The sequence below is a fragment of the Halichoerus grypus genome, chromosome 4 (assembly GCF_964656455.1).
Source record: "Halichoerus grypus chromosome 4, mHalGry1.hap1.1, whole genome shotgun sequence".
Classification (NCBI taxonomy): domain Eukaryota; kingdom Metazoa; phylum Chordata; class Mammalia; order Carnivora; family Phocidae; genus Halichoerus; species Halichoerus grypus.
The window spans coordinates 132,703,619-132,722,166 of record NC_135715.1 but is presented as its reverse complement, the minus strand read 5'-3'; the positions used below and the strand labels follow the sequence as shown (position 1 = coordinate 132,722,166).

Here is an 18,548-nt window from a genome sequence, read left to right as displayed (position 1 = left end):
AAAGTTAAATGACTTGCCTAAGTTTACAGAGTAAGGAAATGACCAAGGAAAGACTCAAATCTGTCTTTTGATGTCAAGTTCTTATATACTTTGCACTTAATCTCAGTGTTCTTAAAATAACAAGAATAAAATTATTCTTTAAAACAATTTCCAGACATCATGACAATATAGAAATGTCTGAGGAAAAATATTTAAACTTTTGAAAGTCTTTAATATTCATTTTTAAAAATTTATTAGAAATAAAGAACTCTGAAGAAGATCAAGCTCTCTATCCACCTCTTCTACCTAGCAAGGTAGATCTCCGGCAGGTTACCATAATTCCACACAATGAGTGGAAAAGGATTCAAGATAGCCTTGACAGTTTGACAAGAGAAGCGGCATGTCTTCGTGCAGAAAGAAAGGCAAAGAAAGAAATGCATTTCCGGTCCCAAGAAGTGGTAAAGCATTGGACTAATACGTATGCAGTAAGTATTAATCACCCAGGAGTACACATGCACTGAAGACTGACTCTTCTTTCTTAGTACTCTTTTATAAAGTATTTTTTACATGTAAAATCATAAAAAATACTTTGAAACACATTTTCAATAGCTTTATTTAGGAGAAGTGACATACAATAGATATATTTAAAGTGTACAATTTGATGTTTTGACATATTTACACACCCCTGAAACCATTATAATTAAGATAATGAACATACTTATCACCCAAAGTTTCCTCATATTCAGTTTACTCCCTCTCATTCCTCCCACCCTTCTTCAGGCAACTGATCTGCTTTCTTTTTTTTTCCAAGATTTTATTTTTAAGTAATCTGTACACCCAATGTGGGCCTTGAACACACAACCCCGAGATCAAAAGTTACATGCTCCATCAACTGAGCCAGCCAGGCAGTCTTGATCTCCTTTCTTTCTTTTTTTTTTTTTTCTTTAAGATTTATGTATTTATTTGAGAGAGAGAGAGTGTGCACCTGTGCACACACAAGCAGGGGGTGGGGCAGAGGGAGAATCTCAAGCAGACTCCCTGCTGAACACGGAGCTGAATGCGGGGCTCCATCTCACAGCCCTGAGATCATGACTTGAGCTGAAATCTAGAGTCCATCACTTAACTGACTAAGCCACCCAGGTGCTCCTGTCCTCATCTGCTTTCTATTATAAATTTCATTCAACACAATTATTTTGAAATTCTTTCATGTTGTTGTGTATATCAATTGTTCATTCATTTTTATTGCTGAGTAGTATTCTATTGTATGGACGTACCACACTTTATCTGTTCAATTGTTGATGATCTTAGCATCAACCAAATGTTGATATATGAGCTGTTTCCAGTTTTCGGCTATTATAAATAAAGCTGCATATGAATATTCATGTATAAGTCTATTTGTAGACATATGCTTTCACTTCTCCTGGGTAAATATCTGGGTAGAATGGCTGGATAATATTATGGTTGCATATTTAACTTTGTAAGAAACTTCCGAACTGTTTTTAAAAGTAGTTGTAATTTTACTTTCCAATAAGAAGTGTATAAGTGTTCTATTTTCTCCACATTCTTACCAAACTTGCTATGGTCAGTCTTTTTAATTATAGACATTCTGATAGGTATGAAGTAGTTTTAATTTGAATTATAGTTTTGATTTGAATTTCTCTAATTACAATGATGCTGAACATCTTTTTATGAACTTTTCTTTTTTTTTTAAGATTTTATTTATTTACTTGATAGAGAGAGAGATCACAAGTAGGCAGACAGGCAGGCAGGCAGGCAGAGGGAGAGGGAGAAGCAGGCTCCCCGCCAAGCACAGAGCCCAATGCGGGGCTTGATCCCAGGACACAGGGATTATGACCTGAGCCAAAGGCAGACGCCCAACCGACTGAGCCACCCAGGCGCCCCTTATTTTCTATTGTCTGTCTTCTTTGGTGAAGTGTTTATTCAAATCTTTTGCCCATGTTTAAATGGGGTTTGTTTTGGTATGCACCTAGGTGGCTCAGTTAGTTGAGCGTTTGACTCTTGGTTTCGCCTCAGGTCATTATCTCAGGGTCCTGGGATCAAGTCCCGAGTTGGGCTCCATGCTCAGCGCAGCATCTGCTTGAGATCCTCTCTCTCTCTCTCTCTAAACTAAATCATTAAATCTTTAAAAAATAAATGGGGTTTGTTTTCTTATTTCTTGTTATTGGGTTTAGGGAATTTTAAAAATATATTCTGAATACAGATCCCTTTATTAGATATTTGATTCAAAAATATTTTCTCCCAGCTGTGGGAAGGGACACAGAAACTTGTAGTACCTTGCTTTAGGAACAGTGTTCATAATTTATTCTTTTTTCTAGAAGAGGGAAAAATATCGTGACATATCATATATTACAAATATTACATATATCATATATTACATATATCATATATTATATATATTGCATTCTGAAAAATGCAAAACTACAGGGAAAGAAAACGGATCGGTGGTTGCCAGGGCCTGCAGATGGGGGGAGTGGTTGGTATAACAGGGCATGAGGGTATTTTTGGGGGGGATGGAACTGTTCTATGAGTGACGACTGTGCATTTGTAAAACTACACTAAAAGGGGTATGTAAATTATACTCTAAAAAACTTGATTTTAGGGAAGTACCTTGTCCATAAAGGGATGGGGGAGTGGAATATACTATATATACACACAGAAGTAGCACACTGTACATAATACTTTATATCTCCATGGATGTTAAAATATAAGAAGAAATATAGTAAATGTGGTAGAAATGTCATAAAAACTGTTTTATAGGCACAGAGATTGACAAAATAATCAGAAGAGAGAGCCTAGAAACACTCACATGTTATATATGGGAACTTGACATATGACAAATGTCAGTCAAGTCAGAAGGGAAAGGATTGGGTATTCTATAACTAATACTGAGGTAATTGGCATATGGAAAGATGAAATTATATCCTTATGGTATAGAATATACAAAAATGAATTTCAGCTGGATGAAAGACTCAGATGTGAAAACTAAGACAGTAAAAATTTAAAATATAGAATATCTTCAGGATTTTAGGGTAAAGTAAGGTTTTCTTAAGACATAGAAAGTATGACCCGTAGAGGAGAAGAGAGACTTCATCTGACATGATACATTGGATAGATTCCTCATAGGTGTAGAAGAGCATATAAACATGCTACTGCTGATTTTTTTAAAGGAATAAAAATAGTAATATATATATTTATATAAATATGGAAAGGAACTTTGGAAGCAAATATAAGAAACTGATAATAGTGGTTATCTTTGAGATTGCTGATGGAAGTTAGGATTAGAGGGAGAGCTTCTCTGTATACCTTTACAATATTTTGGAGTTTTGAACCATGTAAACATGTTACCTACCCAAAAATTCAATTAAATTATTAGCTTATAAGTGTAACATCATATTTTATTTATTAATGATATATACAACTACAATAAAAACTCATAATGAAAGCTCAAATTATTTCATATGTAATGTTAAATTTTGTGAAATTAAGTTGAAAAGCGAAAACAGAAGACTGATTTTTTTTCTTTTTTTTAGGGGATGAAAGAACAGAAACTCAAAGCCAAAAAGAAGCGTGATGAAGAAATAGAGGCAGAAAGACAAATTCTTGATATAGAGGAAGAAATACACAAACAAGGAGAAAGAAAAAAGGCTATTGAATTTGCAAAGCAATATCAATTTTACCAGACAGAAAGAGTGAAACACTTTCATGTACTACTTGGGTTTTCTTATATTTTTCTGTATATTTAACGTATCTATACATAATAGACTTTATTTTCTTAAAATGCCACAATTTTTTTTTTTTTTGTAGTCAGGACTTCTTCTTAGTAGAGTTATGAAAGAACGTGATGCACAGATTGAATCCCAAAAGAAAAAAATAAAATCAGATAAAAAATGGGAAGAACAATTGAAACTCAGCATTGAAAAAGCTTTTAAAGAAGAACAAGAAAGAGCAGAAAAACGACGCAGAGATAGAACGGCTCTTGCCAATGATCATTTAAAACAGTATGTATATGTAAATTACCTTTTATTGTATCTTATTTTTCTCACAAAAACTTTGTTTTCAGATTATAAAAGTAATACATGCTGAAATACCTAGTAAGTAGGAAAAATACGAAGAATGGTTAAAAGTCTCTATTACTCTCTTACCCAGAGATAATATATTAATTACTATTGTCACAATAATGCTGCATAACAAACTACCACACAATCTAGTGTCATTCAACAGTAAACATTTATTTCTCATGCCTCCGTGGGTGGTTGGGCCTGGCTGTACAGCTCTTCTTCACACCACGGAACTGGGTGGGTTTGCTGGTTGCTGTGGGGAGGGCTCTGATCTGCTCCATGTGTATTCATTTTTAAGATCCAGGATGAAGGGACAGCAGCCACTTGGGGAAACTTTTCTCATGGTATTGACAGAGATGCAAGAGAATGAGCCCAAGCTTACAAGAATGTGGCTAAACTCAAAGGCAAAAGTCAAGGAAGTGCACTTGATCTACCATAAGTCTAAAGCAAATCATATGACCAAGTCTAACAACCGTGGAACAGAGAAATGGACTCCCATGGAAGTGGGAAGTGAGAGAGTGAATCTTTTTGAGCAATAATCTAATCTACCACAATAATCTGTTATTGTTTTGACATATTGGTATATAGCCATATGGACATTTTTTGGTGGTGGTGGATGGGGTCAGAGTCATTGAGCTATAATTTACATTTACTAATAAAATTCACCTTTTAAAAAGCATATAGCTATATAACTACCCCTAAATCAAGATATAGAATCCTTCCATCATCCCAAAATTTCCCTCATGCCCCTTTGCACTAAGTTATATTCTTCACCCTCAGGCCCTGGCAATCATTGAGCCACTGATACAGACTTTTTTTTCTAAGCATATATACTCATATTTTATAAAATGAAATTGGATCAATAGTGTCACTGTATATTTTTTTACTTACCAGTGTATCATGAGCTTTTGCTATATCAGTAAATAGAAACCAAACCTGAACTTTTGTTAAGAAGTAGCTACTATATATATCAGGAGAGGGGATTATATTTGTGTATAATTTTACTTACTTTTCTAAATAGCTGATACATGCAAATAGGAAAAGGCACAAAGGGGATTCAGTAAAAAGTCTCTTCCTCATCTACCGGCCACCTTGTTTTTCCAATGTGAGACTTACCAGTTTCTTTACATTGTAGTTTAAATGTGCATAGATTGTGTAAATGTATCAAAACATTTTAAACAATATTATACTTTTAAAGAAAAAAATTATTTTTGTACTTAAACATATCATTAATATATAATCATTATAGAATTACAAAATACAATAAAACAAAATGAAAATTAAAATCACAAGAAACTCTGTGTTCCAAAGTAGGTACTGTTAACATTTGGGCATATATTTGTCTACTTTTCAAAGTTATTTTTTTTAATTTTGCAACTAATAAATGAATATATACTTGTTAAAATTCAATACAGCAAAATTTGGAATAAAATTGAAAAGCCCATCTTCATATCCACCCTTTTCAATGTCTCTTTAAGTCCCATTTCCCTCTTCACAAATAGCCATTATTAATAGTTTTGTGACTACCCCTTCAGAATGTTTTATTACTATTACTAATATCTGTATACAGGGCATATTTAACTGTGTATATATTTTTAACAATGAATGTTTTACAGTGTATTTTTCTGTAAAAATACATTCATTTGTTCACTCAACAATATACCTTGAATATCTTTTTTGCCAGAATATATGGATCTGTCACATCTTTTACAATAATCATATTGTACACTAAGGATATACCATTATTTATTTAACTATGTTATTATTGAGGGAGGTTTGGATTTTTCCCTCCTCCATTTCTAACAATGCTGTAGTGAACATCCCTGACCATATATATTTTGTAACTTTTGTGCAAAGATGTAGTTATGTAGGGTAGATTTCTTGAACTGAGCTTGGATTTTACATGTGAAGAGATACTGCAAAATTGCCCTCTGAGAAGGCTTTAAGTATGTAATCATCAATTATATCTGATACCCTTTTCTTTATGTTATAATCAGTTCTGGGCAGTACTTTTTTTAGAATTTAAAGGACCAAAAAATAGTATCTTTTAATTTACGTTTCTCCTAATTTCTAGTGAGGCAGGTTATTTTTTCATGTTTAAATATTCATCTGTTTTGGTGTTTATCATAAATTGGTTACTCCATTGTTCTCCTGTGTAGGTTGTTTTGTATTGATACGTATGTTTGTGATTGATTAAAAACTGATTAATAAGCAGTTTTTATATATGTTGGATATTATAATCTTTATTAGACATATTGCAGATTTTTGTCATCTTTTCTGAATGGTGTTAGTATTTTCTTTTTAAAGATTTTATTTTTAAGGGGCGCCTGGGTGGCTCAGTCTGCCTTCGGCTCGAGTTGTGATCCCAGGGTCCTGGGATCGAGCCCTGCATCGGGCTCCCTGCTCGGCGGGAAGCCTGCTTCTCCCTCTCCCACTCCCCCTACTTGTGTTCCCTCTCTCGCTATGTCTCTGTCAAATAAATAAATAAAATCTTAAAAAAAAAAAAAGATTTTATTTTTAAGTAATCTCTGTACCCAACATGGGGCTCGAACATACAACCCTGAGATTGAAAGTCACATGCTCTACCAACTGAGCCAGCCAGTCATCCCTGAATGGTTTTAGTATTTAGAAGATACTAATTTTTATGTGCTTAAATCTGTCTCTTTTTGTTATTATGGTTTTGAGTTTTGTATATATATATTTACTTCTCATAGTCACAAATGTCTGAGTGACATAGGTATCAATTCTCAGGACACATGTGTTGCCATATTGTGTAGTCTTCATTTCTTGTAATCCTTAGTAAAAAGAGAAGGGAAACCTCTGGATTTATTGTAATTTTTTTTCTTTGTCAGTGTAGAGACCCAAGGATTTATGCAAGTTAGGGACAGAGCCATTGGCAGTGTGCCACGTTTGAGAAATCTCTCTTCTGTTGGCTGTTGTGGCTCTGAGATAGTTACAGGTAGCAGACTGATCTCCAGGAAATTGCCTGGCAAGTGCTAACACCTTCACAGGCCATCTACCTACCTATAACCTTTGCATGTAGATTGTGATCAGGCCACAGGAACCCCTTTCCTTGTGGTCTTTCCATGTGCTGCTTAGAGGTTCCAGCAGGTCTAAGGTTTGTTTGAGTTGTTTCTTTGGCTTATCTTCAGTGTAGTCTAGGAGATGTTGATCGGGCTCTGAGGTCAGCTTAAATTCCTTTCCTTTTCATGGTGGGCTCTGTCTTTGTGAATGATGGCCAAGTATTACTTAACCTGATTGTACTCTCAAGTGTACTTTCAAATTGTACTTTCAAATTTCTTGAAAATTCAAGTATAAGTTAAGACTTTGCTTTATTTCATTTCTAGTAGTGATATAAAATTTCTTCCATTCTGTTGGTTGCATTGTGGGGACTCAGGAAGGGAAGGATATTTGACATGTGGGCTTGGGTTGCCAATTTGCAAATTTCCAGAAGTCCTACATCTTAAATTTATTAGGAAACATTCAATTCTGTAATTGAAGACAACAAAGGAAAATGCAAATCTATTATTATAAATTTTTTTAGGCATATGAATTTACAGAACTATCACCAAGTAGTATTCTGTTGGATGTTGATTCATGTGTCAGTTTTATACAATTCAGAATGTGTGTCACTTAATATACTGTAGGAATGGTGATGAGCCCACAAAAAGCCTCTTTAAGTCAACAATAGAACTGGAATACTAACACTGGTATTAACCTGAATAGATACAGAGGACCATGTGGTAGAAAAGAGAGGAGGAGAGTTTCCCCCCACTTTCTTGAATAGTAAGAGTCTATTCAGGGGCACCTGGCTAGCTCCGTTGGTAGAGCACACAACTCTTGATCTCAGGGTTGTGAGTTTGAGCCCCGTGTTGGGTGTGGAGCCCTATTTAAAATTAAAAAGAAAAAAATTTAAAATAAGGGTCTATTGAGGGGAAAATTTTTAAGATAGGCTATTTATTCATTCATTAGCAAATTCATTTATCCAATCATCCATTCATTGTTATAAACATTTATTGGACAATTTCCATTTGCCAGCCACTATTCTAGTAACTGAAAATGTGAAAATGAATACAATTGTTTTTTTTATTTAAGAAGTTCACAATCTGGGGAGGAGGTTATAAATATGGAACAAATAATTAGGGTATAATAGTAGATATTTTGGCAAATACATATACAGAAAGTATGGAAGCATATAAAATGGACATCTGATCTTGTCTAGAGAAGGGGCTAACTTTTAGAAAAGATCAGTTCTAGCCAAAGTATGAAAACTGAACAGGAATAAGTCATGCAAATAGTCGGGATGTAGAAGTATTTTAAGCAGAGGAAATAGCAGGGGTGAAGGCCCAGAAGTAAGTTAGAGTATGGTGGATTTGGGTAACTACAAGTAGTCAAGATGACTATAGTAAGAGGCCTAAGAGAGCAGCGTTAAAGAGACTGGGGAGAGGCAAGGGCCAAGTCATGATGTGCCATGTATCTAAGGTGTGCCAAAATTTGGAATGACTTTCCACTTTGAGAAAAGACCATATTTTAATTCTTTTAATCACAAAGAAATGGAAATGAGAGGATACCAAGAGGCAACACTCTTTTGCATGCCCTGGTAATTGTATTACCAAGTGCTATTCAGGTATTACCTGGTGGTGATTTAAAATATGTCCACACATTCTTTGATACTCCTCCCTCCAGAGGGTGGAATCTAATTCGTCCCTCCCTTGAGTGCTGGCTATACGGAGTAACTCATTTCCAGGGAACAGAATGAGTAGAAGTTATGATGTGTAACATCCCGAGAGAGATGAAGATATAAAAGGCATTGTGGCTTCCTTCTTGCTATCTTGGATCACTCATTCCTGAGGATGCCATGGCGTAAGGACACTCAGGCAGCTCTATGTAGAGGTGCATGTGGCAAGGAGCTGAGGCTTCCTACCAAGAGATATGTAAAAATGGGTTCTCCAGCCTCAGTCAAGCCTTCAGATGTCTACTACTCCACCTAACATCTTGACCGCAACCTCTGGAGAACCACCCAGCTAAGCTACTCTCAGATTCCTGAGTCTCAGAAATGGTGTGAAATAATAAATGTTTATTATTTTAATCCATTAAATTCAGGGGTAATTACTCAGCAATGGATAACTAAAACACACTGTACAGCTGCTGGCCCTGTGCCTGAAAGTGAGATTTCACACATTTTTAAAACAATCTCTAGGCTGCAGACCTGGGCAGTCTATTCCATTGTTGGGCTTTCAGCAGTATAAGAATCTGCCTGTGGCTCACAGCCCAGTGGGCATAATGAGGATGGGGCAAATGAAGGCCTCTAGTGACACCAAAAATCCCCAAATGGAGGGATTTTGAGAATCTTAAGAATCTTAAACATAATTATTGAAAAGAAATTTAACAGTATCTGTAGATTATTATACTGCATATAATTCTATTTCCTTCTATTGATAGGTAAGCATTTCTCCGGAAAGGGGCCAATAGACCTTGCTTAAGAAGAGCTCACTTAGTTACTGTTAATCTCATCAGCTTCTCAGAAGGAAAAATCATCATAGGATAGTTTGCATCACTTCTCCCTGGATAAGATCATCTAGAGAAAAAGCAGAGAGAGAGATGAGGGCTTAAGTGATCTTCATCCATTCTAACGATTAAAAAACCATCTTAAATCTAATAACTTCCACATTTTTAACTCTAGTTCAGACCACTCCTTTGAGTCCCAGCTTCACACATCCAACTGCCTTTAAGACATCTCCATTTGGAAGTCTCATAGATATAAAAAGTCTAAAATGTGTAATATGAAATAAAATTTTGATTCTCCACCCTCACAGTGGACTTTCTAGTGGCATCCTTATCCACTCAGTTGTTCAAATTAGAAACCTAGGAATACACCTCAATTCTTCATGTTCCTTTATTTTCCACAACAAATCTTATCAGCAATTGATGTTGGATTTTTTTTCCAAAATGAATCTTAAAATTACTGCTGTCATCTTAGTCCAGGCCACCTTCATGTCCCATGGATTATTGCATCAACCCCTTAACTGGCCTCCTGTTCTCTCTTCCTAAGTCCTTTTCCTTTCATCATCCAGAGAGATTTTATTAAAATAAAAATTGATCATATTATTCTCCCACCTAAAACTTTTCAGTGGCATTCCGTTCATTTAAAAGAAAATGGAAATGACCATCTCCCGCAAAGCCTTGTGTGGTCTGGCCTCATCTTGTCAACCTCCTTTCCTACCACTCCTTCCCTTCACTTATTCTACTTCTATCATACCGATCTCCCAGGCCTTAAGCACCTGTCAAACCTTTGCTTGCCTCAGGGCCTTCTCATAGGTTTTTCCCACTGGCTGGAATTTTGTTCTCCCATTCTTCATCAGGTGGGTTTCTCACCAGTTCAAAGAATCTTCTTCTAAGAATTCTAACAAACTAAATATACAGTAAAATTTTTTTGAAAATCTAGTATTTTTAGGGCAATCATAAACCTGGTTTAGCTGTAGCGGCGCCTGGGTGGCTCAGTCATTAAGCATCTGCCTTCGGCTCAGGTCATGATCCCAGGGTCCTGGGATCGAGCCCCACATCGGGCTCCCTGCTCAGCGGGAAGCCTGCTTCTCCCTCTCCCACTCCCCCTGCTTGTGTTTCCTCTCTCGCTGTCTCTCTGTCAAATAAATAAAATCTTTAAAAAATAAAATGAGACCTACAAATAAATAAATAAATAAATAAAATCTTTAAAAACAAAACAAAACCTGGTTTAGCTGTAGCCGACGGTGACTTTTTTCTTAGCTCCTCCCAAAGAAAGTGACTGCAGCTCTGAAGCTGCTTACTCTGTACAGATGTATCAGCTGGGGATCTCCTGTCGTGCACTGGCTTCCTGATACCACATGCACTTACTGGCTCACCTGTGTGCTCCTCCATGGCACTGGGGAAGGGGATTTCCCCCTCTGCAGCTGAGCGATGAGACTCCAAGAAAAAATTCTTTTGGATTGGGTGCATATGAAAGAAAGGCTTATTCCTCAGTCTTTTTTAAATGTAAGTGTGTTGTTGATCTACCCTGTGTTTACCTGTTCAGGAAGGAAAAAAATTAGAGACAGCAGATAGAGAATGGCAGGGGAGCAGCCTGCACACTGGACTGGCCGACAAGGATGCACGGGCAAGTAGGCATCTCAGGCTGAGCTGCCTTGCCAGTACACAGAGGCTTGATTGCCAATGAGGGCACTCAGAGTTTGCACTAAAGTACTGATGGTGGAAGCTCATGGTAGTGATGGTGATGGAGCTGGGAAGGTGGGTTGAAGAGGTAGAGCTGGAGCTAGATCTCCCAGATCACAGCCCTGCAGTAAGGAGGGTGCTCAAGGATCTCTGAAGAACTCACAAGTAAGCCCTGCATGGCTTACCACACAGAAGGCATCAATAGCTACTGAATGTTGGCTAGACGAAGAATGACAGCCAAGGTGGCTAGCCCATTTCCTAAGAGGCTAGACCCGTAGTGCTGAAATTGAGAAACACTAAGGATTAAGGACTTCTCTGTAAAATAATGTCACCATCCCACTATACTGTCATTCAGTTACCTAGTTCTTTCTAAAGGAAAGGAACATTTGAATCTGGTATAGGACTTAATTTTGATCAGGAATGAAACAAATTTTGGAGAAAGGGAAATATTGGCAATTCTGGGCTAACCAAAATTAGATTTGGCTTTAATTACTGCTTTTTATATATCTGTTCTTGTCCCCAAAGAAATTTACAAATTTCCCCACAGCTTCAAATCATCCCAGGTAAGAATCTAATTCATTTGTTCAAAATATAACCTATTTTTCTGCTTTGCTCTCAATTTTAGTTATGTTTTTACTTTAGAATCAAGGAACATAAAGAGGAAGAAGAAAGAAGGAGAGAACATGAAGAAAAGGATGCTAAGGAAATAAAGCGACAAAATGCATTATATGAAATAGAAATGAGGAAAAAACTAGAAAAGAAAAAAGAAGAGATAAATGAAAGCAGAAGACTGTTTTTTGTAAGTTAAAAATACAGCATTTATTCAAAAAATGTATAAAGTCCAGGGGCACCTGGGTGGCTCAGTTGGTTAAGCGTCTGCCTTCAGCTCAGGTCATGATCCCAGGGTCCTGGGACTGTGTCTCACATCAGGCTCTCTGCTCAGCGGGGAGCCTGCTTCTCCTTCTCCCTCTGTCTGCTGCTCTGCCTACTTGTGATCTCTCTCTCTCTCTGTCAAATAAATAAATAAAATCTTTAAAAATATGTATAAAGTCCAATGCATGACTTTTTTTTTTTTAAGGTTTTATTTATTTGACAGAGAGGGAACACAAGCAGGGGGAGCGGGAGAGGGAGAAGCAGGCTTCCCGCCGAGCAGGGAGCCCGATGCGGGGCTCGATCCCAGGACCCTGGGACCATGACCTGAGCCGAAGGCAGATGCTTAAGGACTGAGCCACGCAGGCGCCCCAATGCATGACTTTTAATATATTTTTTATAAATAATTGTGGAGTAGAAAACAAGTTGTCATTAAGTTGGGTTTCTTTTTTTTTTTAAGATTTTTTTTATTTATTTATTTGAGAGAGAGAAAGAAACAGCATGAGAGGGGAGAGGGTCAGAGGGAGAAGCAGGCTCCCCGCTGAGCCGGAAGCCCGATGTGGGACTCGATCCCAGGACCCCGGGACCATGACCTGAGCCGAAGGCAGTTGCTTAACCAACTGAGCCACCCAGGCGCCCTTAAGTTGGGTTTCTAAGTGTACTTTTGGGGGAGCTGCATTTGCTATGGATTTATGTGGATGTGCTCTCATGCATGAACAAGAAAGAAAAGGATGAGACTTTTTTTTCAAGTAAATACATTTTCATATCTTTTTTTTTTAAGATTTTATTTATTTATTTGTGAGAGAGAGAGCACAAGCAGGGTGAGGGGCAGAGGGAGAAGCAGACTCCCCACTGAGCAGGGAGCCTGATGCAGGGCTTGATCCCAAGACTGCAGGATCATGACCTGAACCGAAGGTAGATGCTTAACCGACTGAGCCACCCAAGCGCCCCACATCTTCTTATCCTTTAAATGAGAGTTGTGAGGAATGAATCGGGTGATGTGTGTTCCATGTCTGCTCCACTGTTAATAAGTGCTCAATAAATGTAATAGTTATTTTGTGCCTATTGCAACTCACTTTATTTTGTAATTTTTACATTCTTTTCTTTAAAATTAGTTTTTATTCTTAAGTAATACATGCACAGAATTTAAACATCAAACACCACCAAAAGGCTTAAAAGAAGAGTAGCAGTTCTTTGCTTTACCCCTTCTGCTTCAGGGAGACAGCCACTTCCAGGTTCTTTTAGTTGTTTGTTCTGATACGAAATTATATTCTAAATTATCTGCATATTTTAAAAATATATCAAGTTCTAAAGATATGTGTCTTGATTTATCAGTTTTAGACATTGTCCCTCTGGCCTGGTAGTTGAGGATTTAGCTCTTTTCTAATGCTGTCCCCTTCCCCTGAAATAATCATGCCATAATTTTAGCTAAATCATTATTATTATATAAATAGTGTTCTCTGAAGAGCCAAGTAATATACCATGATTATATTTCTTTGCTTGCATAAATGTTTTTCTGTGATTAAAATAATTGTGTGTTTGCTTTGATGACTATATACCTTAGTTTTTTCCCATATGTTCTCTAAGTTGTCAAATGTATATTGATACTAGTTTTCAAATATTCATCTAAGTAATATTAAATTATCTATGTTCTTGATTTTCTTAGAGCTCCCCCATGCAAGTCCTCCATCCTTCTCTGGGCCTCCTGCCCAGCTGTCATTCTGGGACTTCCCTGGGTCACTTTCCTGGGCTGCAGTTCCCATTTCCCCTGAAACCCATGCCTTCCTTTTTCTTAGCTTACTTCTTCACCTTACTGAAATACATCTTCAAGTAACTTCCTAAGAAAGGGTATACAGATCAATTTTAAAAATTCTTACTTGAAAAGGTTGTCATTTAAAGTCATATTTGCTTTATGGTTTGACTGGATATAGAATTCTGGTTCAGAATTCAGAATTTTGTATTCATGGTTTCATGATCATCTGACTTCCAGTATTGCTGTTGAGAAGTATGATGCCACTTGGGTTTTTCAGCCTATTTATGTGATCTGTTGTATTTTATTTTTCTCTCTCTTTCTGAAAGATTTCTGGGTCATTTTTATTTCACAGGGACATACTTTGGTATAGTTGTTTTTATTATTTTGCTGAGCATTCAGTTGATGCTTTCAATCTGGAAACATATATTCCTTTCATCCTGGAAATTCTTCTTATTTTATTTCTTGTATAATCTTCCATTTTGTCTCTTCTGTTCTAGAACCCCTCTGATACACATTGGACTTTCTGAATTGATGCTGTAATTAAAAAAAAAAAAAAACTTTTCTCATTTTTTTAGTTAGGGGAAGGCTCAAAGGTAATAGTACCTTAAATAAATTAAAACTTTGAAGTGCAGAGTAGTCATTCCAAGGCTAATATGGCAACTCCAGAATCAACAGGGACTTCAAATGGCTTCTCTTTTTTTGCTTTGCTATTCTTGGAACATAGATGGCTTCTGTCCTCAAAGTTGCCCCATGGCCCTGAATGGCTGCTGGAGCTCTTGCCCTCATATCCACATTCTAGGCAGCAAGAAGGACAAAAAAGAATGCCCAACTATCTGTTCTCCTTTTAAGGAACATTTCCAGAAGTTTCACTTAACGATTTCCACTAAATCTCATTGGTCATAATTAGACATACTTAGCTGAAAAGAAAGCTTGGAAATACAGTCTTTTTAGATGAGCATGTTGCCACTCTGAACAAAATGTGGGTCCTGCTACTAATGCAAAAAAGAAGAAAGAATCTTGGGTAGGCAATTAATTGTTCCTGCCCTTTTTGGTTTTTGTTTGACTCTGAGAGTTATTCTCAACTTTGTCTTTTAAACTTTCTATTGAATTTTAAATTTAGCTACCAAGGGGTACCTGGGTGGCTCAGTCGGTTAAGCATCCAGCTCTTGATTTCGGCTTAGGTCATAATCTCAGGGTTGTGGAATTGAGCCCCGAGTCGGGCTTCATGCTCAGCACAGAGTTTGCTTGAGATTCTCTCTCTCCCTCTGCCTCTGCTCCTCCCCGCTTGCTTGCTCTCTCTCTCTCAAATAAATAAATCTTAAAAAAAAAAAAATAAGCTACCAAATTAAGCTACCAATTAGCTACCAGAGTTTTAATTTCCAAGAGTTTTACCTGTAATGCTATTGTTCCTTTTCCATAAAATCTTATTCTTGTTTCATGGATGCAATATGTTTATCTCTCCAAGATACTTTGGAATGGGACAGACCTTTGAATGCTAACTCTGCCACTAACTAGCAATGTGACCTTGAGCTGAGGCTTTCAACTTTTAAAAATGAGAATTAAGTTTGTGTTAATTAACTCTATTCTTTCCTATTAAAAAAAATCTGTTTGAACATTACAATAAACTTAGAAAAAAAACAGCAAAATAAAACTTTTAAGAAATCATTCAAAACAATCACCTTTAACAGTTTGATATTGTTATTAGCTTTTCATGTTCACTAATGCTTCTCCTAACCAGATTATGGGCTTTTAAAAGTAATAGCCATAAGATAGGAGAGTACTTAAGAATGCTAGGTGCATAGTAGACCCTGAGTTATAAATATATTGGAAGATTAAGTGTTGCATCTTCACTTGAATTGGTTTCTACTTATAGTAACTAACACACTAATATCTATATATCCAGGCTATTGTGTTCAAAGGCACCTATTTTTATGATGGCTAACTCAGGCTGGAGTCATGGAATATATGCTGATATGAACAGATTTTTATTTTGAAAAATAATGACCTATATTAAAATGTTTTGTAAGACTATATATCTGTATCTTTTCTTGTGTATATGGGAAAAGACAGTCTGGACAAGAAACTAGTTTCACAGTGATCAAGTCAGTGGAGGAATTAGGAATATAGGGAGACAGACAGTGGATGCGGAAGGAAGGACACTTTATACTGTGTATCATTTAAATATTTTTAATTTGTGTACCATAGAAGTATATTAACTATTTAAACATTAAATGAAAATTTATGAAAATATTTAATGTATTTTTTCTGATTATAGAATTTTTTAAAGATTTATTTTTTTAAAGATTTTATTTATGAGAGAGAGAGAGAGAGCAAGTGAGGGGAGGGGCAGAGGGAGAAGCAGACTGCCTTCTGAGCAGGGAGCCCGACATGGGCTTGATCCCAGGACCCTGAGATCTTGACCTGAGCCAAAGGCAGACAGTTAACTGACTGAGACACCCAGGTGCCCCTTACTTATTTATTTGAGAGAGAGAGAAAGCACAGGGAGGGGCAGAAGGGGGAGGGCAGAGGGAGAGGAAGAGCATCTCAGGCAGATTCCTTGCTGAGTGTGGAGCCCAATGTGAGGCTCTATCTCACAACCCTGAGATCGTGACCCCAGCCGAAACCAAAAGTTGGCTGCCTAACTGACTGAGCCACCAAGGCTCCCCTAGAATTATTTTTAATTACATATTTTAAAGAAATGAGATATTTGAAAGGAAATACAGAAAAGCATTAAGATGAAAAGTCACATATATAATCTCATACCCCAGAGATAACTATTAACATTTGATACATTTCTTCCAGTAGTATATACATTATAAACTTGTACCTATATATGTACTATATATATATATATATATGAAATTTGCTATGTAGTATTTTATATTCTCCTTTCCCCCCACTTACCCATTATATTATTTGTATCTTCCCATATCATTGAGAGTATAATTTATTTAACCGTCTCTTCATTATTAAAGATTTAGAAGTTTCCAATTTTTCACTCTTATAAATAACTTTGGGATAAAGTACATGGTACATAAAGCTTAATGCGTATCTCTGATTGTTTCTTTGGGATAAATTCCCAAGAGAGAAATAACTTGGACCATTTGATAGGTTCTCATTAGATATTCATATGTTGAAAGATATTTTTCTTTGTGATAATACACAGTTTTTTTCCCCAAGGAACATATGAATGACAAAAATACCATCAAAGCTGTAGAACGGCAGCAGCAAGAGGAGGAAGATGAAAAGATTAGAAAATTTATCAAAGCAAAAAAGCGTCTTACACAAATAGGGCAAGAAAAAGAAGCTGAAACACACAGGTAAGCTTTTAAAAGTAATTCATATAATTAATAAAGTACTATCTGAAATTATTATAAATCAGAAGTTGTGATATGAGAGTAATTTTTAAGAATAAGTCATTATAGGGCACCTGGCTGGCTCAGTCGGTTAAGCGTCTGCCTTTGGCTCAGGTTGTGATCCTGGGGTCCTGGGGAGCCTGCTTCTCCCTCTGCCTCTCACTCTCTCTCTCATAAATAAATAAATTAAATATTTTGGGATGCCTGGGTGGCTCAGTCAGTTAAGCGTCTGCCTTCGGCTCAGGTCGTGATCCCAGGGTCCTGGGATCGAGCCCCGCATCAGGCTCCCTGCTCTGCAGAGAGCCTGCTTCTCCCTCTGCTTGTGCGCTTTCTCTCACAAATAAATAAATAAAATCTTTTAAAAAAAGAGTAAGTCATTATATATAACTAGGGCATTTAGTGACATGATGATTTCAGAGTTAGGTTTCCCTTGGAATATCAAGGACATCTATCTGGTGGATGGTTGGAAATAGTGAAATCTCTGCTGTAGGGGAGGGATATGAGCTAGAGATGGCTTTGTGAGCCATTGATATATAAGTGGTAGTTGGAACTGTGGATACAGCTGAGCTCACCTATGGTGAGTAGGTAAGAAATGAAGGTGGCATAGTCCCTTGGGAGGAAGAAGATCACGCGAAGACCAAAGAATAGTTTCCAGAGATTGGAAGAAAATCAGAGAAACAACAAGGAAGGAGAGTTTCAGTAAGAGGAGAGCAGTCATTGGTGTTAGATCAATAGAGGGATTATATGAGATTTTTAAAAAAGATTTATGTATTTATTTTAGAGAGAGAGTGGGGGAAAGGGGCGGGCACAGGGAGGGAGAATCTTAAGAAGACTGCACTGAGTGTGGAGCCCAACAGGGAGCTTGATCTCATGACCCTGAGATCACAATGTGAGCAGAAACCAAGAGGTGGACACTTAACTGATTGTGCCACTCAGGCGCCCCTAAATGAGATTTTAAAAATGAAATGTCAGATATGGAGGTCATTGCTTACCTTAGTGATAAGTTTGGGATGAGGTAAGAGAGAGGAGGCCAGTTTCAGTACACTGTGTTTCTGTCTACATTCTACTTTTGCCTTGTGCAGAGCATTCCAATGGCTTTATATCACATGTAGAGTATTTACTAAGGCCCATAAGGCTCTCCACCATCCTAATTCCCAGCTGACCCCAGCCTCATCTCTTGGACTTCATCTTGTACTATTCTCTCCTTCTTTGCCGCCTCATCACTCACACTGGACTTCTCCTGTACCCTCTCTGGGGAATGCTGACCTCCCTAAACTCTTTCAAAAGGATCATTACTCAGATGTTGCCTTCTCAGTGAGGCCT

The 18,548-nt window shown here is 37.1% G+C and overlaps 1 protein-coding gene across 1 annotated transcript in view; it reads left to right on the top strand.

Annotated features, from left to right (window-relative positions):
* The window catches only part of CFAP210 (cilia and flagella associated protein 210), a 33,657-nt gene that overhangs the window by 6,564 nt on the left and 8,545 nt on the right, over positions 1–18,548 (top strand). Inside the window, exons 2-6 of the mRNA XM_036071994.2 lie at positions 238–464; positions 3,531–3,704; positions 3,805–3,998; positions 11,889–12,045; positions 17,050–17,189. Coding sequence (XP_035927887.2) covers positions 238–464; positions 3,531–3,704; positions 3,805–3,998; positions 11,889–12,045; positions 17,050–17,189 — 892 coding nt within the window. The remainder of the gene's footprint in view (positions 1–237; positions 465–3,530; positions 3,705–3,804; positions 3,999–11,888; positions 12,046–17,049; positions 17,190–18,548) is intronic.